This window comes from Anabrus simplex, chromosome 6 (assembly GCF_040414725.1).
Source record: "Anabrus simplex isolate iqAnaSimp1 chromosome 6, ASM4041472v1, whole genome shotgun sequence".
Classification (NCBI taxonomy): domain Eukaryota; kingdom Metazoa; phylum Arthropoda; class Insecta; order Orthoptera; family Tettigoniidae; genus Anabrus; species Anabrus simplex.
In genome coordinates, this window is record NC_090270.1 from 96306409 (window position 1) to 96332351 (window position 25943).

The following is a 25943-nucleotide window of genomic DNA, read 5'->3' on the forward strand; positions in this document are numbered from 1 at the left end:
ATCACTAGTACCATCTATTACTTCGGTTTCTCTATAGAGCTCATCTGGTTTTACCAGCACCTCGTCCAGAATATTCTTCACTCTAGTTGGTTCCATCACTTTCTGAGTCAGCTGTCCTTCCCATATTTACGTATTTGCCTTTTGTTGGTCATGTTTCCTGTCGTTTGCATTACCTTCCCTAGTGACATTTGGTAAATTGAGATCGCCCGCAACAATCACATTCCTTTCCTTATCGTTTCGCACATAGCTGATTATCTTATCAAATAATTCTGAATCAGCATCAGCGCTATCCTTTCCTGGTCTGTATACTCCAAAGACATGAAGTCGCCTATTACACCTAGAATTTTACGTTTGTCATCTTTAACTTTTTCGTAGCTTACAAATTCTTCTTTAACCTGAATGAATACTCCCCCTCCTACCATTCCTATCTCTACGATACACACTCCATTTCGATTAGAAAATTTCTGCATCCATTATATAATTTTTCAACCACGATTCAACTCTTATTACAATATCTGGTAAGTATATATCTATTAAATTACTTAATTCTATGCCTTTCTTTACAGTAGTTCTACAGTTCAACACTAATATTTTTATGTCATCCCTACTTGACTTCCAGATCCCTGTGAAGAACTGGTGAGGAACTATTTCTGTTGCTTTGTTGTTCTGAGAAAACTAAGTAGTGACCAAACAGCAACATTGAGTCAATGTTGATGAATCATAAATAATGAGTTTCATATTGATCCGTATTGAAATACAAATTAGAAAGCGAAAAGCTAAAAGTGGTTCCCCCTATTCAATACTTTTGATCTTTCCATGAGATCATCATCGGCCAAAAATTATACAAAATTGACAGGTCATTATATCCCTTTCAGACCTGAAAGAAAACTGGCGGTGTGAATTTTTGTTTATACGTCAAAAACTGACAAAAATGCTCTTGGATACTTATATTTTTAGTTTATTCTACAAAATGAAAATTAACATCTGAGAAAAAGCACCCATACAATTGTGCGTGTCAGGACTTAATTCACTACTTACAAAAATTACCTCAGTGCATGTGAATATACATATGTAGGCCTACATGATCAGATGTTCTATTTTCCAGTATGGAACAGTTAAAATCTTTGTTAAATGCAAGTATACATTATATGTATTTTCTACACTGAGGACGAGTTTTGCTTTTACAGCTTTTTTGGCGACAGCACCTTTTCGTCAGACCTGAAAGAAAACTGTAGGTGTGAATTTATGTTTGTATGTCAAAAATTTACTAAAATGCTCCCAAATACACATGTTTACAGTTTATTTTACAAAGTAAGAACTATCTCGTAAAAAAGAGCACCCACACAATTGTGCGTGTTAAGACTTAATTCACTACTTACAAAAAAGAAAAAATTAAAAAATTCAGCTCGGCACATGTGAAGATACACATGTACAGGATCAGATTTTCTATTTTACAGTGTGGAACGATTTAAAACAATTAAAATCTTATACATTGCATTTCTCACGTAGAATACGAATTCTGCTTTCACAGTGCTTTTTGTGGCAGCACCCAGCACTCCCGCATGCATTGACTGTAGGAAAACCTAGCCCGCACAATTGTGCATATCAACATTCAAAACCCCATGATATTACATACGATGTTATAAGTTCACAATTTTACATTTGCTAAACAATTTACACACTTCATAGATTACATTCTGACAGTGAAGCTTCTAGATTAATATTAATGCAACAAATAATTGTTTACTTTGGGCTTTACTGCTGCCCGCCACCTTGCCAATGAACTGCATTTTTAAACTCTTCTTCCTGCCCCCTGGTGGCCAAGCGCTAAATAAAAACGACTGAAGTACATACTACGTGTCCCGCACAATCACTGCAGTCCGGACTTGCGCCAAGAAAACGTCAAATAAGCTCAGACATAAATAAAACATGAACCCGCACAATTGTGCATACACGGTCTGAAAGGGATACAGAAACATATGAGTGTTCAAATAATATTGTAAAACAAAATTAAATTGACAGTTTTAGTTGATGTACATCATCAAATTAAAATTACGTCAAAGTTCTGCTAAAACATTAGTTTCACTTTCTTAGGCTTGTGGTTTGAAATAATTTTGTACAGAATCACATGGATGAAAAAAATTTTCATCATAGTACATAGCTTATGGAATTTGACTGTTGCTCATTTAAAGTAGGATGAAACGATAAGACATTCCATTAGTAGAGTTTGTAATTTTTAGCATTTGGTATAAATGCGAAATATGTCAAAACTTTTTCAGTGTATGTGCCTTCATCTTATATGACCCGTACGAGTGGTTTTTATCGATTTCGAATTAGCGATAAAATGCGAAATGGGTTCAAAATGCGAAATTATACAATTTATATGAAATAGATACGAAACTCTCTGTTTTATATGAAATAAACATATATCTTTTTAAAAACGATGCTTTTTTCTTAAAAATAAGATATATGTTGTTATTTATTTCAAGAGAGAGAATTATTACGGCGCCCATTGCAATCATAAGGCGGTAACATATTTTGACGGATACTTCCGTCCTGGTGCTCGAAACACTTATAAGTTCATTATCGTGATTAGCTGGTCAGAGAGATTTATTCTGTTCGTTTTGCAGCCTACCCGATTGATGTCAGATAGTACCTGAAGCTATTTTCTCTGTGTAATTAGTAACTCTGAGCTGAAATACAGAAAATAAAAAGCACCTCAGTTTGGCGCTCGTAAACAATCATGGCGGCATCCAAGCGTGGCATGGATGAGGTTATTCGTAACTGGCTTAAAAATAGTGATACCAAGCTCGATAGCCGCAGTTGCTTAAGTGCGGCAAGTATCCAGTATTCGGGAGATAGTAGGTTCGAACCCCACTGTCGGCAGCCCTGAAAATGGTTTTCAGTGGTTTCCCATCTTCACACCAGGCAAATGCTGGGGCTGTACCTTAATTAAGGCCACGGCCGCTTCCTTCCCACTCCTAGCCCCTTCCTGTCCCATCGTCGCCATAAGACCTATCTGTGTCGGTGCGACGTAAAGCAAATAGCAAAAATAAAATAAATAGGCCCTAAAAAAATAGTGATGTTGTAAGTGGAAATGATTCTCTGGAGAGTGAAAATACTTCTTCTTCTCCTTCAACTGACAGTGACGAAAGTGATTCCGATTTCAGTTCCAAGATGATAGTGCCAATTGAAACTACGTGACAAAACTGGAATGCAACAAGAGCGGGTGAGAAGTCCAGTAAAATGATACTTGAAATTAGATCTTGTTGACAGTAAGCCTGTTTCTATAACATGCAAACCAGTTTCTGAAATTCACTTTATAGTGAGGAGAGGTTGGGAAATAATCCAAAAGAAATGGACGTAGGGAATGAATTTCTAACCCAACAGTTCTTGGATCACTTTACCAAGGAAACCAATGCCTATGCCTCTACATTTCTTGCGAATTTATCTGCTTCCCTTGAAACCAGTAATGCTTACAAACAAAAATATTGGCTTCCTGTTACTATAGACAAGCTAAAAGCTCATTTTGCTCTGTGTATTCTTATAATTGTGTTTAGTCAAATTTGTTAAAGTGACGAAAAAATAAATGGTATGTAAGGGAATATTTCCTTTCGCAAGTAATGGTAGGCCAAAGGATTAAATCATTCAATGTGTGGAATATCTTTCACTGGCCAAAGAGCACTGCATAGAACAATCAATCAAACAGCAAATACACTTTCAAGCACACACGTTCATTCTCTTTGTGTTGACCCTTGATCATAGTCAGTTATTCTTGACATTGGTGTTGAGTAGTAGTTCTGTTTTAAAGTATGGTAGCAATTTATTTTATTGTCTGGTAGCCATGGATAGAAGCGAAGTGACGATCAAACAGCATGCCAAGAGTCACAAATCAGGACATTTTGATGTAAGCGATACAGATAGGTCTATATTAATGTGCCGACTTTGCAATCAAAGACTTGAAGAAGAAAAATGTTTTGCAGTCCTTCCTTTGCCTCGGCAGCTCTGCTGTGCATTTGGGCCTCCACGAATCGTGTCGATGTAGAGTTTTTCCAAAGTTTCATCTAGATATCTGGCCCAAAATTGGATGTTGTTGAAAATATTGTTTTAAAAACTTTTTGTGTGTTCCTAGTTATCAAGATAAATCTCAGCCAAACTTCCTGATCCCATGGCTTAACTATTATGTTGATATACAGTATTATCAATGATAAAATAGTTGTTGCTTAAGACCATTTTTAGAATGGATATACATTCTAGAATTTCAATTTGCTGTTTGGAATGAGGATCTATGTTTCTTAAGATTAGCTTTTAAAATTTTGAATATGAAGATAATGTATCAGATGTTTAAAATTAAGTTTCTTGAAGTCGAGTTTCTGATTTTCTGTACTGGCAAATATTTCACAATGAGTTCAGCGTTCACCTTGGGGCTCCTAGGAGCGATAATATGCTAACTCTGACAAATACTGTATTAAACTTAGTGCAACTGAAACTCAGGAAGAACACGATAGGATATACCTCAAAAGCGAAGAACATCATAGGAAGGTAGAATGAGCATGTAACAAGTTAAGAGGAGACACTAACTTGGCAAAGATAAAATCCAATGTTCATGTAGTGCGTGTTGATTTATAGCAAGTTTTGTTCTGCCCAGTTCTGATACATTCAAATGTGTTCCCAAAGGCAACTTTCATCATACAACTGTGCTGTTCATAATGTTGATAATAATGATGTTTCTATGCATATCTGAGATGAAAATGTAGTTAAACATTGAGCTAATGAAATTGCACATGTCGTCCTTCACTACATTACACTCATGGCCAGGAGTGTCATCTCATTGTTTGGTCTGATAAGTGTGTTGACCAAAATAACAATTGTAGAATCATTAGCTTGTACCACCTACTCGTAGTGTCGCAATATTTCAGTCAGGTAGATCAGAAGTTCCTCGTTAGTGATCACAGTTTCCTGCCTTGTGATAGTGTGATAGGGATTTTACACTTGTGGAGAAAAGGAAAGCCACAGCACAAGTTTACCTGCCCTTTTAATGGATAGAGATTAATGCTAATGCAAGGCCAATCAAGCCATTTGAATTTGTTCATATGCAACAAGAATGCTTTAGAGATTTGGGGATAATAGAAAAAATATAAAGAAGAATCTAGACCTTAAGATAACTACAGCTACATGGTTTCGATTCACTTTTGATGTCCTGTGTCTCTGAATATGTGAAATAGTCGTGACATATTGTCTTCCATTGGATGGAGATGTAAAGCTTTGAGCAGGCTCCTTGGTATTATTTAACAGGAATAGGCTATGTGCCGACACCGGGTTTCACCCTCTCCGTGCCTCATTATCATCCCACATCCAGTCATGCAGGAGGGGTGGGTGGATGGGTATGCATGCATGCGTGTGTGCAACTGGTTCTAAAATTGCAAACGTGAGGACAATACCAACAGTGAGATTCACTACATTGAAAAATTTAATTACACTACTACCGTCTCAAGAAAAGCAGCCATTGGCCAAATACACCTTCAGTCTGAGGGTACTTTTTTCCTATGTATGTAGTCAAGTTATTATCTGCTGTTTAAGGATTTTACTGAAGAATATTCAAATTAAGATTTTGTTGTTTCTGTCGCATATACCTTCTTATATTTTATGCTTATATTGTGGTAAATCCAAAAGTATGCTTTGTTCTCATTTGTCTTTTTTTTTTTCCTTCTGTCTCCAGTGTTGGGCTCGTGATCTGTTTGAAGAAGGAATGCCTGAATACTTTATGGATAAAGTGAGCATTGATGAAAGAACTCGCAGAATCACCCACATGAGTCTGAGTATCCTTTTTTTTAAGTTTTCATCTCTTGGAATTTTTTCCTTTTCTTTATGACGTGAGTTAAGGAATCATTGTGATCATGGAGAATTTTAATTCTTGTTTGAAGGTTGGAATTGAGGACTCAACCTCATGAGGACAATCCCAGTAGTGACTTAGTGCATTTACTCAGTTTAGCTTCAGGCAGATGTGGGGACACTACTTAATATATAGACCACAGCCACCTCGTACCTAGTTCTATCTCCAGTGCAAACAAATACACCAGTGTAGACACTGCAACCATACAAGCTATCAGACAAACTGTACACACTCTCTGAATACATGGAGATGTTGACCATCGTACAGTCGAACCTCCCTTCTGCGGACACCGCCGGTTCCAAGGAAAAATGTCTGTTACAAGAGGTGTCTGCTAAAACAAGTTTGTAAAAATAATCAAACATTTTAACGGCAAAGAACATCCACCTTAAATATAAGCATACATATCTTTATTTTTATTATTCTAAGTCATTTCTGTGTTAGTATTTCATAGAGAGTTATTATAAGTGATTTTACATCATTTACAAACATTACAGCTTCGTGAAATAATCGTGAAGCTTCGTCTGTGTAAATTTAGCACATGTTTTCTTAACTGCGATATTCTCGAAAACGGAATAAAGTCTGTTAAATGGTTCCATAGTGTTCTCGCCATACTCGTGGTCCAGCGTGACACACAAATTCTTTATCCGTTTAAGCATATTTAGTCCCTGCTTCATTGATAGAACTGCATGTTCTTCTTCCGCCTCACCGTCATCGTCACTTTTCGTTCCTGATTCGGGCTCTGTAAAACAATAAGTTTTATTCAAAATGGTCCTTTTGTATGACTAATGAAGGCTGCTATGGATAGCTAGAAATATTTACGAAGTGCAATGAATTAAATTAAAGCTGAAAATTTAGCTTAAAAGAATGAAAAGCTGTCTATCGCAAGAAGAAAATGAACGAGAGGCTGAGGTGCAAACAAACATGGACCTTACGATACGTGCAACACACAGTTACTGTATAACTTGATAACACAGAAAGCTTACCGTAAAGTGCGTCCTGGAGTTGGGACTGCCAGTCGCCCTCGAGATCGTCACAGCAAGGAATATTCTCTGCTTCGGCTTCAATATCATACGTCAATGCAGCTGTCGTTGCTAAAGTCTGAAGTTCATCATATTCATTTCGAACCTCTACCTCTGCTTGTTCTTCAGCTGTGTGCCACTAACGACTGTAAAACCCTCTTACGATGGTCTAATTTGAATGCTTGAATGATTCCTTGATCCAATGGGTGAAGATGAGAAGTGGTATTGGGTGGAAGGAACAAGAGTTTTACATTTGAAAGCCATATTTCTGGATGACATGTAGCATTATCTAGCAATAAGATCACATTACGGTTTCTGGCCTTCATCTTGGAATCCACAGCTAGGAGCCAATTCTTGATTATTGCTGATGTCATCCATGCCTTTTTATTTGCATGCCATTTGACACCAAGACAATCTAAGTCCATGTTTTAAAGCACCTGGGTCTCAAAGATTTACCGATTATTAGAGAATTTTCCTTTTCACAGAGTGCGTTACAACAAAACATGATGGTGAATCTTTCTTTTGACCTTTGCAACTTTCATTCGACAAAGTTAGTGACTTCTTCGGGATCGCCCTAAAGAACAGACCAGTTTCATCAACATTCAAAAGATCTTTCAGTTCGTAACTATTCAAAATGTTTGGTAACCTATCTTTCCAATCCGTTACTTCAGTCGCAGACACGTCACCACCTTCTCCACAGGCTGTTTTGAAACTAACGTTATGACATTTTCTAAAACAATCTAACCAACCATTGCTAGCTACAAAATTCTCAACTTTCAGATTATTTGTGATTTCTCAAGCTCGTTCTTGTAACATTGGTCCACTCACACACAGTTTCTTCACTCGAGCACACTTGAACCACTCATATACCGCAACGTTCACTTCTGAAAAAACTGACTTCCGCTTCGCTTTCTTTTCATTCCTCGATTCCTATTTTCCTCCCACTCCTTTAAAATTTCACTTCTATTCTTCACAGTAGTGTTTATTTGAGTTTTCCCGCAGTTGAATTTTTCGGCAAGCTTTCTCACTGAAAGTCCCTAGTCACTTTCTATAATCACATTTCTTCTTGCCTCAAGATCTAAACATGATCGTCCCTTGTTACTCATGTGTAACAGACAACTGAAATGCTACGGTATTTCTGCCTCACTGATTAGCGCCTTTGCTGTCTTTTCCTTCTCAAGTTGACTACCTGAGCTCGACCATATCAGCGACAATCCGAGTCATGAATAGAATGATGCAAGAAGGGAAGAAAATCCCCGTGAGTCAACAGACTCTGGCAGCATTTCTGGGCAATTAGAATTCTCGGAATAGGCCTATACACCACTAGGTAGAACTGCATTCCGATGTACCTTCACTCCCCTTGCACTTGAAATAGTACAAACATTCAAAAGGGATTTCCTTATGTCTGAAGAATGGTTTTAAAAGAAAGGATGGCATGTGGTCTGGCGTAATAAATTGTCCTCAGTTACTCCTCGGCGCTACAGCCCTTGTAGGGCTTTGGCTTCTCTGACGATTGTAGTCCAATCTTCACGATCTTCTGCACGCCTCCTCTATCTTCTTATTCCCATCTTTCTTAAATCCTCCTCCACATCATCCAGCCATCTTTTCCGGGGTCTTCCTTTCCATCTTCTGCCACCTGGATTTCCTTTAGAGATCTTCTTGACAGCCCTATTATCTGGCATTCTCTCCACATGTCCCAACCACAAGTATGATAGATTATAGATTATCCCTTTCAGACCTGAAAGAAAACTGGAGGTGTGAATTATTGTTTGTACATCAAGAACTGACTAAAATGCTCCTCAATACACATATTAATAGTTTATTTTACAAAAAAAAAAAAAAACTAACATCCGAAAAACAGGACCCACACAATTGTGCGTATCAAAATTCAAAACCTCGTATCACGTACGATGGTGTAGCTTCAAAATTTACGTTCACTAACCAATGTACACACTTCATTGAATATATTCCGGTATTCAGTAAAGCTTCTAGATTAATATAAACGCAGTAAATAAATACTTACTTTCGGCACTACTGCTTCATGCCATCTCGCCGATCAACTGTGCTTTTTAAACTCTTCTTCCTTCGCCCTGGCAGTCAAGCGCATACTAAAATCAATTGAAATACATGCCACGTGTCCTGCACAATCACTGCAGTCCGGTGTAGCGCCGAAAAAACATCAAATACGGTCAGGGATAACTAAAATACGAACCCGCACAATTGTGCGTACTCGGTCTGAAAGGGTTATAGTGTCCCAACCACCTTAATCTGTTACTTTTTATTTCGGTTACGATACTTGGATGTCCATAGAGTTCTTCCAATTCCTTGTTTTTCCTTATTCTCCACAATTCCCCTTCCTTCACTGGGCCAAAAATCTTTCTCAGTATTTTTCTCTCCCATCTGTTCAACAGTTCTTCATCCACTTTGGTCATTGTCCATGTTTCAGAGCCATAAGTTACCACTGGTCGTAATACTGTTCGATAGACTGTCAACTTTAATCTTCTACCAAGGCTGGGTGATCTAAACACTTTCAGTAAAGCTAAGTAAACCCTATTGCCTGCAGCAATCCTCGCTTTTATTTCCTCTTTCATATCGTTATCATTTATTACCAGCACTCCTAAATACTTAAACTTTTCACATCTCTCATAGTTAATCCCATTTAATTTTAAGCACTTGTCTTCCCTAACTACGGTCCTCCTAGATGCAAACAGGTAATGAGTTTTGGAATTATTCACTCTTAGGCCCATTTCTCCTCCTTCCTTTTCTAATCTATCCAGTCCTTCCTCTATGTCTTTCAATCTTCTAGACAGCATATCAACATCATCAGCATAAGCCAGATTCTGTGTTACACGGTTGAACAGCGTACCACCTAGATTACTGACCTCCACCTTTCTCATCACACGTTCCAAAACCACATTGAAGAGCAGGGTAGATAACACATCCCCTTGCCGCAAACCTTGGTTTACTTCAAACTCTTTAGTAAGATTTCCTTCTGTTTTAACCATGCACTTAGTACCTGTTAGGGTCATTTGTACCAGTCTTATCAATTTAGTTGGGAACTCCATGTCCATCATTGTTTGATACAGTTTCCTCCTTTTCATACTATCATAAGCCTGCCCAAAATCCACAAACAGCTGATGCACATCCACATTATATTCATAGCATTTCTCCATTACTTGCCTGACAGTGAAGATGTGATCTGTTGTTGATCTACCCTGTCAAAAGCCACTTTGGTAGTCTCCTAGTATCTGCTCAACCAGTGGAGTGAATCTCATAGACAAAATTTTGGCTAAGACCTTATAAACCACACGTAGCAAAGATATACCTCTATAATTTTCACAATTTGCTTTATCTTTCTTCTTATGAATTGGGCAAATAATCGCTAAGCTCCAATGCTCTGGCATTTGTTCTGTCTCCCAAACTTCCACAGTTAGTTGGCGAACAAGTTGCATCAACTGTTCACCCCCGTATTTAATCATCTCATCTGAAATGTTGTCACTTCCTGGAGCCTTATTATTCTTCAAGTACTTACTTGCCGTCCTCACTTCTTCTATAGATGGTACAGGCACTGGTTTTAAATCTAGGCTAGGATCCTGCCAAGGCTGCCCATCCTCTTCTTCCTATCTCACCGTCTCTGCAGCCACATTCAACATTTCACTAAAGTATTCCGCCCATCGGTCAAGAATCCGGCCTCTTCTCCCAATCGTGTTTCCTTCTTTATCTCTACAGAATACAGCATGTGGTTGAAAACCTCTCTGTACGTCCTTTATTTTTCCATAGAACTTCTGTACTACTTGCATATCATATTGTTTCTCCAAATCTGTAATCCATTTCCTCTCTGCCTCTCTTTTCTTTCTCCTACGAATTCTGTCTGCCTCTTTCCTGTTCTTCCTAAATTCTTCTACATATGTTCTTGTTTTCCTGTTAAACATTTTCTTCCTTGCTTCGCTTCTCTCCTTAATTGCTCTTTTGCAATCATCATCAAACCATCCTTACCTTTCAGTCTTTACTTCCACTCGTAGTACTTCATCCGCAGTTTCCTGCAATGCATCCCTCAATAAAATCCACTTTCCTTCGATGTTTTCCACTGCCCAGCTTTGTTGTTTAACCTCCAATTTCTTCTCCATCCTGGATTCATATAGCTGCGCAGTTTCTTTATCTTTCAATTTTGAGACCATATATCTCCTTGGAGCTTTCCCTTTCTTAGCAGATCTGTAAGTTGCAATACGTTGCCTGTATTGTACCCATACCAAGTAATGGTCCGAATCACAATCAGCTCCCCTACAACTGTCAGTTTATAGTATGTCAGATCCATGTCTCCGATCGATTACTACAGGGTCTATTTGATTCAAGGTAACACCATCTGGTGAACACCAAGTGGCTTTCTGTATATTTTTTCTCTGAAACCATGTACTTTTCACCATCATCGAGTTTCCCATGGTAAAATCAGTTAGCCTCTATCCATTATCATTTGACTCATCATGCAAACTTTCCTTCCCAACTGCCTCCCTATAGGCTTCTTCTTTACCCACTTTAGCGTTGAAATCTCCAAGTATGATTTTTACATCTTGTCTTGGGATGCATTCTATTTCTTGTTCCAATCATCCATAGAACATATCTTTCTCTTCATCCTCAGCCTCCTCTGTAGGTGCATACAGACATGCAAGCATGATATTGAAAAAATGGGCCTTCATCCTTAGAGTGCATATTCTTTCATTTACAGGTTTAAAATTCAAAACTGCTGACTTATATCTGTCATCCACTAGGAAGCCTGTGCCATCTACTGTACCTCTGGCTCCACCACTATGCAGAACTGTATATCTACCACTTCTAAAACACCATTTCCTTTCCATCTGACTTCCTGAATTGCTGCTATTCCAATATTATATTTCTCCATTTCTTGCTTCAGACTGTTCAGGGCTCTTGGTTTATTCGGGGTTCGTACATTCCAGGTTGCTATATACATATCATATTTCCGTTTGCATCTTCCATTTCCTCGTGTGGATCGTTTACCATTGTCATCAGTCCATCTATTCTTGTCTATGAGTTTTGTAATGATTTGTTTTTCCGATATAGGGTTGTTAGCCCCATGATCAACCCCCAACCTGGAGGACCAATGTATCCCTCTTAGTCTGGCCTATCACCTTTGACCTGTCCGGCTATGGTGGCCCTAGCAGGAGCTTATGCTCCCACCGGCATAGCTCTCAGAATCACTTAGGCACGCAAGCTCCCACATCGCAACAAGTGTGGGAGAATAAATTATCCTGCAACGTGTAAAGTGTCTGCTTAAGTCAAGTGGACGGGACAAATGGCGATGTCCGCTGTCCAGAGTTTGAGGTGTCCGCTTAAATGAGGCCAATGTAACACTTGTCTTATGTAAAATAAAATCGGTTCCGAGAAAAATTGTCCATACAGGGAGGTGTCCGCTGAATGTGGGTGTCCATTAGAGCAGGTTCGACTGTATTTCAAATCCCTAAAAGTGAAACAATAACGAGATATGTTAAATACATAAGATCATCATTTGATTGTCACAAAATGTGTTGTATGAGAAAATAAAAGTGCCATGATACACCTGAAGTCAAAAATATTGTACAGTTGTTCACCCATTTGCTATCTATGAAGCTGAGTGCTGGCTAGTTACAAGATGAGTAGAACTCCAACTTCATGTTGTGTTGCACTGGTCGATGGGAAACTCTCTCCTTGACTACATTACAAACAATGCTATTCGGCAGAAGATTGGCATCGCCTTAATAAATGAGAAAATACATGAGGGACTTCTCCAGTGATGCGGCCACATAATGTGTGCATCACCTAACACCGTGGCCAATACTGCCTACCACCTTAAAGTTAGTGGAGCTCGACAAATTGGAAGACCAAAACAAGATGCCATGGTTGCTGACATAAGAGCTATTCACCTACAGCATAATGTTGTTTTGGATTGTGGGAAATGGTGTTCCTTGATCCGTCAAGTGGATCGTACATCAGTAGGATAAACACTTGGATGAAGAAATGGTGTCATGATAATTTTTTCTCTTAATTGCTGCCATCTGTTACACAGAGTGGGAGGGGTTTGGTTTGGCAGCTGAGAATGTACAATTCCCTAGGTTGGTACTACCAAAAGGTAGAGTAAAAGTTTCATGGTTTAGCAGGGGGGGAAAAAGGTTTTTAAATGAGATCTTGGACGATGGCATTGTATTCAAACCACAAGTATCTTGACACATTGACAGCGAATGGTGAGGCACAACAAAATATATGCTGTGTTACTTGATGTTATCAAGAAAAATTCCCTAACAGATGGATGCCGAATCCAGCAACGGTATTTGTTGTAGTGTAGCATGTTCACGATACCAGTTGTGTGACATGATGCAATGAATATCAAAGGCCTGTACGTCCACATGTAATCCTAGGCGTGGAAGATGATATCCTTGCAATATTGGAAAATATCCAGATCACAGTACATGTAGATAGCACGTGTCATTGGTATATCTGCCTGGACCGTGTGTAGAACACTGCGAGAAGAATTATTAGTCAATCAATCTATCTATCTATCTATCACCTCTGATCTGCCTAGCCATACTCCCCCCACACTGTATAGTGATAATAGGAATTAACAATGACTGAAAATTACTTCACTTCAGTTTTTTGGTAAACAAGTTGCCTTTCTGTAATGCCCTTAACCGGTTATATTCAGCATCGTCAGGAAGTAATTCCCAGATGTGAAAACATAGTTTGTGTTCATTACCAGCATTACAGTTAGAAAGTCTCTCTATAATGTGGTCTAGGGGCCGATGACCTTCAATGTTATACTTGAATTTTATACTACCAAATCTGTTTCTCATCGGCTGATTTAAATAAGTTCATTACTTGTGATGATGTCTGTATTCATGTCCTGTATCTAGTAAATGCCAACTCTGTGTATAGTAACATTTGAATGCTCTTGCTTTTTTCTGTATGGCTTGTTTAGGAATTTTCACAAGTTTATTCCATGTAGGACTAGAGCTGCTCACTGCTTTTTGGTTTGTAAAGACTTGTAAGTTATGTCTATTTGGAGAATGTTGTTTCTGCATTTCAGTTTTGTTGAGTGTTTTATTCTTTGTCCTGACTGCTGTCTTCTACCCAACAGTGGTCTACTTTCTCTGTTATCTTATAGAAGACTGAAAATTGATAACCTACAACCTGTTTTCCAGTCATTGACCGGGTCAGGGATGGAATGAATGAAGCAGATATATGCTATTAGTACAATGGGGTCGCCACTCCCAAAGTGATTAATTAATGACTGATAGGTGCTATGAAATGAGAATGGAGAGTGTTGCTGGAATGAAAGATGACGGAGAAAACCGGAGTACCCCGAGAAAAACCTGTCCCGCCTCCGCTTTATCCAGCACAAATCTCACATGGAACGACTGGGATTTGGACCACAGTATCCAGTGGTGAGAGGCCGACGCGCTGCCGTCTGAGCCACGGAGGCTTGTTATAGAATACTATGGAACATTAAAATTTATATGCAGGTATCCTGAATGCCTTCAAATAAAAATTCTTAGGCATGGTAGCTGAAGCTGCTGCTATTATTATTATTATTATTATTATTATTATTATTATTATTATTATTATTATTATTATTGTTGTTGTTGTTGTTGTCGTCGTCGTCGTCGTCGTCGTCGTCGTCGTCGTCGTCGTTGTCGTCGTCGTCGATATCAAGATCATAAACATGGGACTTCTACTGCTGTGTGAAATCTGAACTTCAAGGATGTAACTTTTCGTGTTAAACATTCCACTGGCAGAGGTTTGAATCACACCGTCCTTGGCGAGAAGCCAGTGTCTATGCTACTTAGCCAGTGTTTTTATTCAATCGTATACAATCAAATCATTCCCTTAATTCCTGTTTTTATTTGACTTTAAGATTATTATTTTTTTTTTTTTTTTTTTTTTTTTTTTTTTTTTTTTTTTTTTTTTTTTTTTTGCTAGGGGCTTTACGTCGCACCGACACAGATAGGTCTTATGGCGACGATGGGATAGGAAAGGTCTAGGAGTTGGAAGGAAGCGGCCATGGCCTTAATTAAGGTACAGCCCCAGCATTTGCCTGGTGTGAAAATGGGAAACCACGGAAAACCATTTTCAGGGCTGCCGATAGTGGGATTCGAACCTACTATCTCCCGGATGCAAGCTCACAGCCGCGCGCCTCTACGCGCACGGCCAACTCGCCCGGTATTATTATTATTATTATTATTATTATTATTATTATTATTATTATTATTATTCCTTTCTATATTAGTATTCTTCTTCCTTCTAAATACATCAACATGTCATGTGAACAAATATTAAAGTGGCTGAAGATTACAATCAGTTGTCTTTTCTTTGTAGGAACAACTTTTGAAAATCGCTTGTAATTGCTTGTAATTAGTGAGCAACATTGTCCTTCACAAATTTGATGATGAAAGAGAGAAATAGTGTAAATTTTTTCTTATTTTCTTGAGTGCATCTTAATGGATATTATTTCCAATACTGACCAACCGCTATTATTAATAATTCGTCTTTGATATGTGATTTCATTTCAGTGTAATACTTTTTCCTTAAGAATTTCTCAGATGCCTTTGAGCTCTACATTTTTCATTATGCCTACTATGTAGTCAATCCTTGGCTGCAGAAAACTGGCATCAGTTCTCCAATTCATGAGTCTGTTTATATGGAGCTATGTGTAGAATATTTGGCTGCATTTTTACCCTTTAACAGCAATGAAGTATCGCCATTTGTTGATGTGACCTATTCCAGTTTAAGGAATACTTTACCAAGGCATAATCAGGCTTCATACAGGTAAAAGATCACCATGAGCTTCTAAACTCCTATCCTGTGTTATATTTTCTGTGTATTTGATGTATTTGACTAGAAGTAATGCTGATGGCTGAGAGAGTCTTGTGTTCAAGGTCACTCAAATCTACACTCTTAATTGAATAGCTCTTTTGTAAGTTTTTGTCAGTCATAAGAATTAGTGTAATTCTTGCAGTTTTCTTCATACTTCATATTATTTTAGCAATGTATCCGTTATGACAAACATATAATCGGCAATTATACACCATAGGTGGTTGTTATATACAAATACCAATGAAATTTGTGTTATTGATAAATACAGATGAATTATTTCATTTTGCATAATTTTCAAAATTAATTTGTTTATTTAATAATTGGTTTATCAAACACAAGAATTAGAAATACAGGCTTATTGAAAATACACATTATTACGATTATGATTGATATCCAAAGTTTCAAATTAAATGAGCATTTTAAATATGTTAAAATATGCAAATGAAATACTGTATTTGTCTGCATAACTTTCACAATTTTTTGACCAGATTTTTTGTTTTAAAATCAAGCTGCAAAAATTACATGGACTTTTTCTAGAATGCCTGAAGTTGTACTGAAATTGCAGATGAAATTAATAAAATCCAATCATTCTCGGCTTTAAAAAATATGGCTTTCACGGCTGCAGATCTAACCTCAATACAGCTTTTAGTATCAATAATACTAACTCCAGTCTATTTTTTAATACCAATGTTGTTAATTCTAATAAATTTTTGTAATCTGGTGTATGTAAAATGAAATATGTCCAATTTGACGCAAGCTATATTGGCCAATCGAGAAGGAGTTTCTTTAGTTAGACATCAAGAACATTTTAATGCCCATCAATAATGCTATGAGCCTGCATGTGACTGATCAAGGTCATTCCTTCTCATCAATAGAACCAGACCTTAACATTTTACAATTCACAAACAAAAGTTACCTACTTAATATATTTGACAACATTTACCTTGGTATTGATTAAAAAAAAAATACTAATTTCAATCGTAATGAAATATCAGAAAAAGCCAGTATCCTTTTTGGGGAGATTTGCAAATGATAACTTTAAACCAAATTTACATACATCATAAGATTTCCCTTCCTCTACTTCCTTGTATTCCCTGTCTCCCTCTCCTCAACCTCTCTCATTTCACACCTCTTACCCTACACAAATACACACACAGGTGTGTTACAGTACCTGCTTCAGGCTAAATATTTAATAACAAGTTCTACTTTACCAATCCATAAAGAAAGTAAAAAGCCACCGGGTGAGAGTTGGCCGTGTGGTTAGGGACGCGCAGCTGTAAGTTTGCATCCAGGAGATAGTGGGTTCAAGCCCCGCTGTCAGCAGCCCTGAAGATGGTTTTCTGTGCTTACCCATTTTCACACCAGACAATTGCTAGGGCTGTACCTTAATTAAGGCCACGGCCGATTCCTTCCCACTCCTAGGCCTTTCTTATCCCATCGTTGCCGTAAGACCTCTCTGTGATATAGATGTTGATTCCTATAGGGAACCTGAAATATCTGTCCCGAATGAGTAAATTTATAATACCAATATAAATGGTCAATTATTGGACATTATAAATTTTCCAGCTAACTCATTCCTGGTTGCCAGCGTTTCGCCCCCGTGTGCTAAGTTGGGCTCATCAGTTGACTTAGCACACCCACCAAGACGCATGGCTAGTGCATACTATGGAGACCACTGCGTAGAGCCCAACTTAGCACACGGGGGCGAAACGTTAGCAACCAGGAATGAGTTATCTGGAAAATTTATAATGTCCAATAATGGACCATTTATGTTGGTATTAGACCTATCTGTGTTGGAGCAACATAAAGCAAGTTGTAAAAAAAAAAAGAAGAAAAAAAGTAAAAAGCCATAGGCCTACCATCTATTTTTCATATTCTTCAGTTAAGTCAGAGTGAGAGAGGACTGGAGGAGAATAAGAAAGGAACACATATAATAGGACAAACACAATGGCAGGTCAGTGTGGGAAGAGGGAGCAACTGAAATAAGAGACAAGGACAAACATGGAAACACAAAAGGATAAGGACAATCTCCACTCTTTTTTTTTTTTTTTTGCTGTGGCCTTAACTAAGGTACAGCCCCAGCATTTACCTGGGGTGAAGATGGGAAACCACGGAAAACCATCTTCAGGGCTACCGACAGTGGGATTCGAACTCGCTATCTCATGGATGCAAGCTCACAGTCGCGTGCCCCTGACCGCTTGGCCGACTCACCCGGTCCCCACATCTTCACACACCTCCTGTGCTAATAATTTTTCTTTATATGATATTTGATCAGTTTATGATGATGATGACTGGTGGAAGGAGGGCAACATCTTGTAAGAGATAGACTCTCTCCTCTTGAATCCCAGTTCTTATTCATCCACCTCTTCTCAACACCCAGCGAGCTTGTTGTGGGTTACTGTAATCACGTCCTAGTTAATGAACCATGAGCAACGGCTGAGTGGCCTAGTAGGTGGTCCTGAGAGTCGGGATACCAGTTGCTATCGAATGGGAGTGGGCATCTCAGACATATTCTGAATCATGGCCCTCCTTGTGCTTGGGCGCCTAGGATTATGCAATCCTCTGGTGGTTCCTAACCCGTTAGAGGAGAGATCCTCACTTGGACTATGTGTATTTAAGACTAGCATCTTACTTCTCAGAATTTTCATCGAGCACGCTCAGAACATTTGTAAGCCTCGGACCTAATTATACTAATGGAGTCTCACTCCCATCTGACAGGCGAGGGACTCCTTGGAAACAACTTGGCAAACAAAATTGAATTCGATGGGGAGCTATCAATATTAATGGGGCTTATGGAAGGAACGTAAGACAAAAATACAGATGGTAAAAGAATAGGAACACAGGACAAACAAAAAAGGAGAAAAGGATCCCAATGGAATTATGTGTGTTCCTTTCTTATTGCCCCCCTCTTCCCTCTCTCTCTTATTTGATTTGACCGTACGATATAATCTTCATCATGATCCGTATTGACGAACATTCACATTAATAAGAAATTAATACAAGTGCAGTGTCACACAAGATAAAATTCGACTAGCACACTTTAAATTCACTAATTATAGTATTATAGACCAAGAGATTTTGCCTCTTTTACAAACTAATTTGTAATATGTACATAATTTTTTTAAAGTGTTAATTTGAGTGTATTTTCACTATATATTGTCAATTTTAGTCAATGGCTGAAGATGACCCATAATGGGGTTGAAACTGGTCCCATTGTAAAAGTGATTTGACATCATATTAAATGGTATTAAACAGGTGGACATTCATTTTAATTTCTTATTAGTGTTGATTTGACCGAGCGAGTTGGCAGTGTGGTTAGGTTTGCATGGCTGTGAGCTTGCATTTGGGAAATAGTGGGTTTGAACTCCACTGTCAGCAGTGCTGAAGATGATAGTCCATGGCTTCCCATTTTCATACCTGGCAAATACTGGGGCCATATTTTAATTGAGGCCACGTCCACTTCCTTCCCACTCCTAGCCCTTTCCTATTCCATTGCCACCATAAGACCTATCTATGTTGGTGTGACGTGAAGCAAATTGTAAAATTAAAAAAATAAGGACGACTTGATTTGACACTTGTTTGTTCCCTTCCTTTACATATATTGTTATCGCTTTGGGATCCTTTTCTCCTTTTGTGTTTGTCCTGTGTTCCTATTCTTTTACCACTTGTGTTTATCTTTGTCTTAGTTTCTTCTTTTCCTGTACATATCTGGCTTTCTTCTTATCCTACATTTTTTCCCACAGCAAGACTGAAGATCTGTCAAGATTACGGGATCATGAATCTTTTATTGTATCATAGTATCTAAACTTGTAATCGATAGAGCCCAGATTTTTAGGCAGTAATGGATTAGAAGCAAAGTTATTGCAGTGAGTAACAAGTATCCTTTACCCTGCACAATGGTTCTGTTATGAGATTAGCATGAACATTAGGGGTTCAACCTATTAGATATTCTAGAACTTTGTTACTCTCCCTACATTCTGGAAGAGCACTTCCTATTACCGGGTGATTGGCCATGCGGTTAGGTGTGTGCAGCTGTGAGCTTGCATCTGGGAGATAGTGGGTTCAAACCCCACTGTCCGCAACCCTGAAGGTGGTTTTCCGTGGTTTCCCCATTTTCACGCCAGGCAAATGCTGGGGCTGTACCTTAATTAAGGCCACAGGTACTTCCTTCCCACTCCTAGGCTTTTCCTATCCCATCATCGCCATAACACCTATCTTTGTCAGTGCGACATAAAACAAATTTTAAAAAACTTTCTATTATCCAAATTAGTTTGCATTCTAATCTCTTACTGTCTAGAAATCTGGGCTCTTGTGATCAAGGAAATAGCAGAGTTAGTGTGCAAATATGGCTACAAGTATTAAGACACTGTATATTATAGTGTGTAGTGATCTTTTTCATGACAGACATGGTTTAGCTTTAGTAGGGTTTTCTTGTAACTTGAGGTTATGCCCTCCTAGTGTTTGGACATTTTACAGTTTTTCTTTTTGTTTCTACACTTAGTATTGTTTTTTTAGGTCAGATCTGAAGCCTTGTAAGTTCCGTCAATCTGCACTTCGTAACACTGCTGATATGTCCCCGCAGCCATACATATACAACTTACTGGCATGGAGAAGTGAGGCAGTTTTCTATATATTCTCATATGTGTGGCTCAATTACGGGAAACAGGACCCTACAACTGGTTCCATTTTAAGGGTGAGTATAATTAACTTGATTCTGTTGGTATCTTGTCAAACAAAAGTAAAATATAGGCAGTATATAAAAGGACTAGCTGATGTACCCTTGCTTCGCTATGGAGTTCTACATTGTATACAGAATTCTAGGTTAGGTAGTGTTGGCCTACACATTGGAAGCAAGACTGTATTAAATTGCATAGCGCTTAATGTTACCCTAGAAACGTGATGGGTAAATCACCAAATGTCTTTTCTCATATGAATACTGGGTTAGGAAATTTTCATTGTAATGGTAGGCCCGCTTGCCTACCATCAGTCACAATCAGGTCGGGGAATTTCATTATAATGGCAGACACTTACTCTCCACCTGCCTGTTTACATCTTCAGAAAGACTGGCTTAGTGGTTTTCCCAAGTCTTCACGGATCACAGCTGTCTGCGGTCTGGTCATTTTAGCCCTGGAACTTTGGACTGTTAGAGTGGCAGCATAGTACTGAATTTAAGATTATCAAAATTTTATTAGTCAACCTATTCAATACAAGTTCAGAACAGCGTGTAAGAGTAGGGATCATATTGCTGGAATACTATGATGAACCAGTGTGTTACATACCAGCAGTATTAGAAAATATATGAACCAGAGGAATGGAATGCTAAAGAAGAAAGTTTTCTAACTCCCCAGCTATTTACGGCCAATATTCAATCAGGCTATTATACTCAGTACGCAGTGGTAATCCCATCTATCGGAGTTGAGCGGCAGCATAAGAGACAAAGAACATCACAACAAACAATGGTCAATGTAATGTTATTGTTGATCAATGTTATGTGCTTCCGATATTGTAGGCTTTCACATGTAGTTCTCTTCCAACTCTGAAATACCACTCTTATCATAGTCGGTACGGTAAAAGTGAATAAAACGTAAATGATTGGAAATTGTATTCTCTATAACTTTCGTTATGTAGTATTTTTCGATAGGAACAATAACATAGGTATTTAAAAATTAAATTTTAGGCGCCTTCCCCTAAAGTACAATTTCATCCAGGGTGAATAAAATTGTTTATGATTTATACTATAGTTTCTTATTCCCCGACTCTATATACCGATTTTCATTAAATTCTGTTAACCCATTTTCTCATGGCTCGGCATTGATATGGACTTACAACAAAAATACAAATTCATGAACATCTGTGTTAGCATAGCCAGTATGGTAACAATGTATGATATAAATGATCATAAATTAAATTTTATATAACTTTAGTTATGTAGTATTTATCAATAGGGCCACTAATATTATCAATGTTTGAGAATTAATTTTTAGGCCTTCCCCTAAACTACCATTTCACTCGGCGTGAATAAAATTATTTATAGCCAGATTGTAGTGGTTCATTCCCCGACTTGACATACCGATTTTCATTAAATTCTTTTCACCCGTTTTCTCGTGATGCAGGTACATACATACATACATACATACATACATACATACAGGGTCTTTATTTATGCTTGGAAGGGACTTTCTCGCTTGACCTTGGCCGCCAGTGACAGTTCAGTTGCCACCTACTGTGCGTGCGTATGTACGGCAGAATACAGTGCTCAAAATCATTATCATGCATTTTACTCACCATGTTTACAGTTTATGCTCAAAAATCATTATCATTCATTTATCATGCAGTTTACTCACCATTTTTACAGTTTATACCGAAAATGTTCTCCATGCGCTGCCAGAATAATCGGCATCTCCTAATGAAGTTTTCGATTACTCTACCAAGTTCTTCAGCACTGATCGATGCAATTGTAACTCTTATATTGTCTTTGAGTTCATCTTGTGTGAGGGTTGTTCCCATAAACTACATTTTTTAACATTCCCCACAAATAAAAATCACATACCGTTAAATCTGGGCTACGAGGGGGCCACAGATTTTTACTTATGATCCTCGTACCAAACACACTTCAGTAAGGAGATAACAACCTGTATATCTATTTTTATTGTTTACTGAACCTGTAGGTATGAATCTCTTGGCCAGTTGTTCTATTGTCCGATTGATAGGAATGGGTCTCCCTGGAAATTTCATTCGAAACTTTTGTCTTGTCCTAGAGCACGATTTTCTGCTCTTAGTGCAAGTATTGTGCAGATATACACATTCACGTAACGAATATTCACATACATTACAGCACTATACACAATCACAATAAAACACTATACAATACTACATACAGTACGCAGTAGCTTCATCGAACACCCTACTATCTCGGAGCTCAGCGCTCAACTGCAGAAGTGCCGGAAACCGCGCTCGCCACCAGCCGGCAGCGGCCTGTCATCGGCGGCTAAGTTAGAGCGATAAAGTACCTTCCAAGCATACATACATACATACATACATACATACATACATACAGACAGACAGACAGACAGAAATTACGGAAAATTAAAAAGTGCATTTCCTTGTTACTGTGTACACGACTGATACAGAAAACCCATTCTTTGTAAATTCTGAGCAATGTACAGACAAAACTCTTATTATATATATATAGATAATAACACAAATTTCAGACCAAGATTCTCAAGATACTCATTAGGTAAGGATGCCACAAGAAATGAGTACTTTATTGTTACATTTTCATCCAATAGAGATACAGAGTTTTGTGCAGTTTCGTATGCATGCCTCTTTTTCTCCAAATCTCAGTAAATTGCTGTATGCTGGATATTTTCCTCCTCTGTCTTGATATGTATGTGAAATACTGTAGCCCATTCCAACTTGCTGACTAGGTTCTTGTGTGTTTAGGAGCCACCTCCTTCAGTAGATCACGTGCGAGTGGTGCGGACCATGGTGAAACACTATCACTACTTTGCCAATAGTGCTGTTGGTGATATGTCTGCACTGGATGCTCTGAAAAGGTATTGTAGGGAAAATTAAGCATAACATTTGTAATAAGCAATTTTATAGTTCATTTCACCAAACAGTGTAAATCCGTTGGACATTGATGTAATGACAGACCATACAGGTAACATCTATAATCTCACAAAGTCATGAAACTGTATAGTATATAAAATACAAACATTGTCTCATTTAAACAACTTCTTGCCATAACATTAATGTATGTCCATTACTTTTTTGTTTATTTATTAACTTCTGTGATGACCCTTTGCATATTGGGATGAAGGTAAAAGAGATTATTATTTATAAATGCTCAGGTGAAAAAGCCAACAAGAAGAAAATATGTTTGTATACGAGACAGAGTCGCTTACCATGTAAGCACGTGTGGATGGAGTACACATGTTTATGCGGTAAGCAGCTACTCTCTATCTGTTCCCTATACATGAAGATTATTATTTGGTTACCTTAGGCCTTATTTGCCATATGGGATTGGATTGTTATGAAGAATATAAAGGTTACAAATTTATAGGAACTATTCAACCATAAAAATGTGCATAGAATGAAAGAAATTATTCCCAATACAGTAGAACCTCGATAATTCGAAATCGGTTAATTCAAAATCCCACGTAATTCGAAGAAGCTCTCGTTCCCGAAAACATGAGATACAGTTTTGCATGTTATTTTAATTGTTTAATTCAAAATACGGATAATTCGTAATTCGAAGTACAATGTCGGCCCCATTACCGATATTCAGACTTTTAATTCGAAACTGCCTTTACATTTTAAAACAATAGTATGTTACAGAGTAATTTCAACTCGAAATTTATCCGCGTCATAATAGAACACGTGTTTCGGAACGTGGAGTGGTAGCTTTCCGCACTTACACTCACTTCGGTGGGTCTACAGCGCGCTTCATGATTGCCAAGTTGAATGAAATCGGAATTATTTCGTATTCAACCTTTTAAGGACCGCCGTAACATCACGCAACAGGCAGTGTGCGGGAAAACAAAATGTGCGAACACTGGCGATGCCGACAGTTGACAAAAAAGCGTGGCTCATATAATAAATTCGTAGGCACCGAACAATACTGTCATTGCCAATGAAACTGCATTGCTTTATTTTAATGCGAGCCCAAACGGTCTTATGGTTTTAAAGGAGAAAGTGCCAGCCGGAGAATCGTACAAGGGTCGGGGATGGGGTCATTGTAGTGCGTTGACATGGAAGCGAGAAACTTTATCCCCTCGTCATAGAAAAGTTCGATAAGCTACAATGTTTTAAGGGCGTCGGACACTTTCCATCCCAGTACAAAGCATCTAAAAATGCAAACAGTACAGATATCCAAAAAATAATGCATTTGCACGGTGGAAGCAGCATAATTTATCCTTGTCTTTGAATTGTGTGATTGTTTTTCTTTCGTTGCGTGAGGTTATGTTCGTCAGTGATTTATCCAAGTGCATTATTTGAACATTGTAAATTCACCTTGTTGGATACATTTCGGATTGAATTTATTAATGGGTCTTAGAATACTTTGTGACGCGGCAAGTGTTTACATTTCTGAAGTACGAGAGAAGTGCCATGGCGGGAAATCGTACAAAGATAGAGTCATAGGAAAGTTTGATTTTGAGGGCATCGGGTACTTTCTGTCTAAACACAAGGCATCCAAAATGCATACAGTATAGTACTCCAATCTCCAATGAATAAAGCACTTGCACATGGGAGCCAGAATAGATTTCTCCTCGTCTTTGAATCGTGCTTTTTTTTTTTTTTTCTTTCTTTCGTTGCATGAGGTTATATTTGCCAGTGAGATATGAAAGTGCATTATTTGAATACTGTAAATGCACCTTTTTTGGATACATTTTGGAAATAGTTCTTTTTTATGGCATTTGAAAGGTATAAACTGTGAATCAAGGTTAACTGCATGCAGTAACGGGACTTAGAATATTTCGTAATGCGGCAAGGGTTGGTACTTCTGAATTGCGAATTGGCAGTTAATTCGAAATCACGTAATTCGAAGTCCGATTTTTTAGTCCCAACGACTTCGAATTAACGAGGTTTTACTGTAATTAAATGAATTATAATACCTACTAAATACATTTGTAAAGAGAAGAAAATAATAAAAAATGATAGCACAGTGACAGTCCAGCCCCATGGCTGAGGGTCAGTGTCAAGGCCTTTGAGGCATCACTCTACATAGGGTTGGTGTCAGGAGCATGTCTGTAAAACAGGGCCAAATCCTCGCATGACACAGTTCAAACCTGCAACCCCAGTGGGGTGTGGGAAATGTGGTGGAAGAAGAAGAATTACAGCATGATGACACAGATCGTATTCAGTTAATGACGATCCTAAGGTGAAAGAGAAAACAGTGAAATCTCTTTATTGCATTCCTGAATAAGACGATTTCTTGTTTAGCATGTCGTAAATTCAGATTTCCAATTCCCATCATATTAAATCTATATATTACCTTATTTATTTATTAATACAACTTCCCCAATGTGGAGGCTGCCACAAGAACAGAGTATGTCCCAAATGTTCACTATTACCCTTTAGTACAATCATATTTTTCTGTCCTGAAAATGTTCTTTGTCATCCCTTGTGAATGGAACATGGTTTCCAGCACGGATAAGAGCCCTCGCCAT

General features: G+C 38.1%; 1 protein-coding gene across 1 annotated transcript in view; it reads left to right on the plus strand.

The window, feature by feature from the left end:
- LOC136875475 (sphingomyelin phosphodiesterase 4) overlaps positions 1–25943 on the plus strand; it is a 189021-nt gene that overhangs the window by 39909 nt on the left and 123169 nt on the right. Inside the window, exons 4-7 of the mRNA XM_067149018.2 lie at positions 5720–5819; positions 15498–15723; positions 20287–20464; positions 23215–23327. Coding sequence (XP_067005119.2) covers positions 5720–5819; positions 15498–15723; positions 20287–20464; positions 23215–23327 — 617 coding nt within the window. The remainder of the gene's footprint in view (positions 1–5719; positions 5820–15497; positions 15724–20286; positions 20465–23214; positions 23328–25943) is intronic.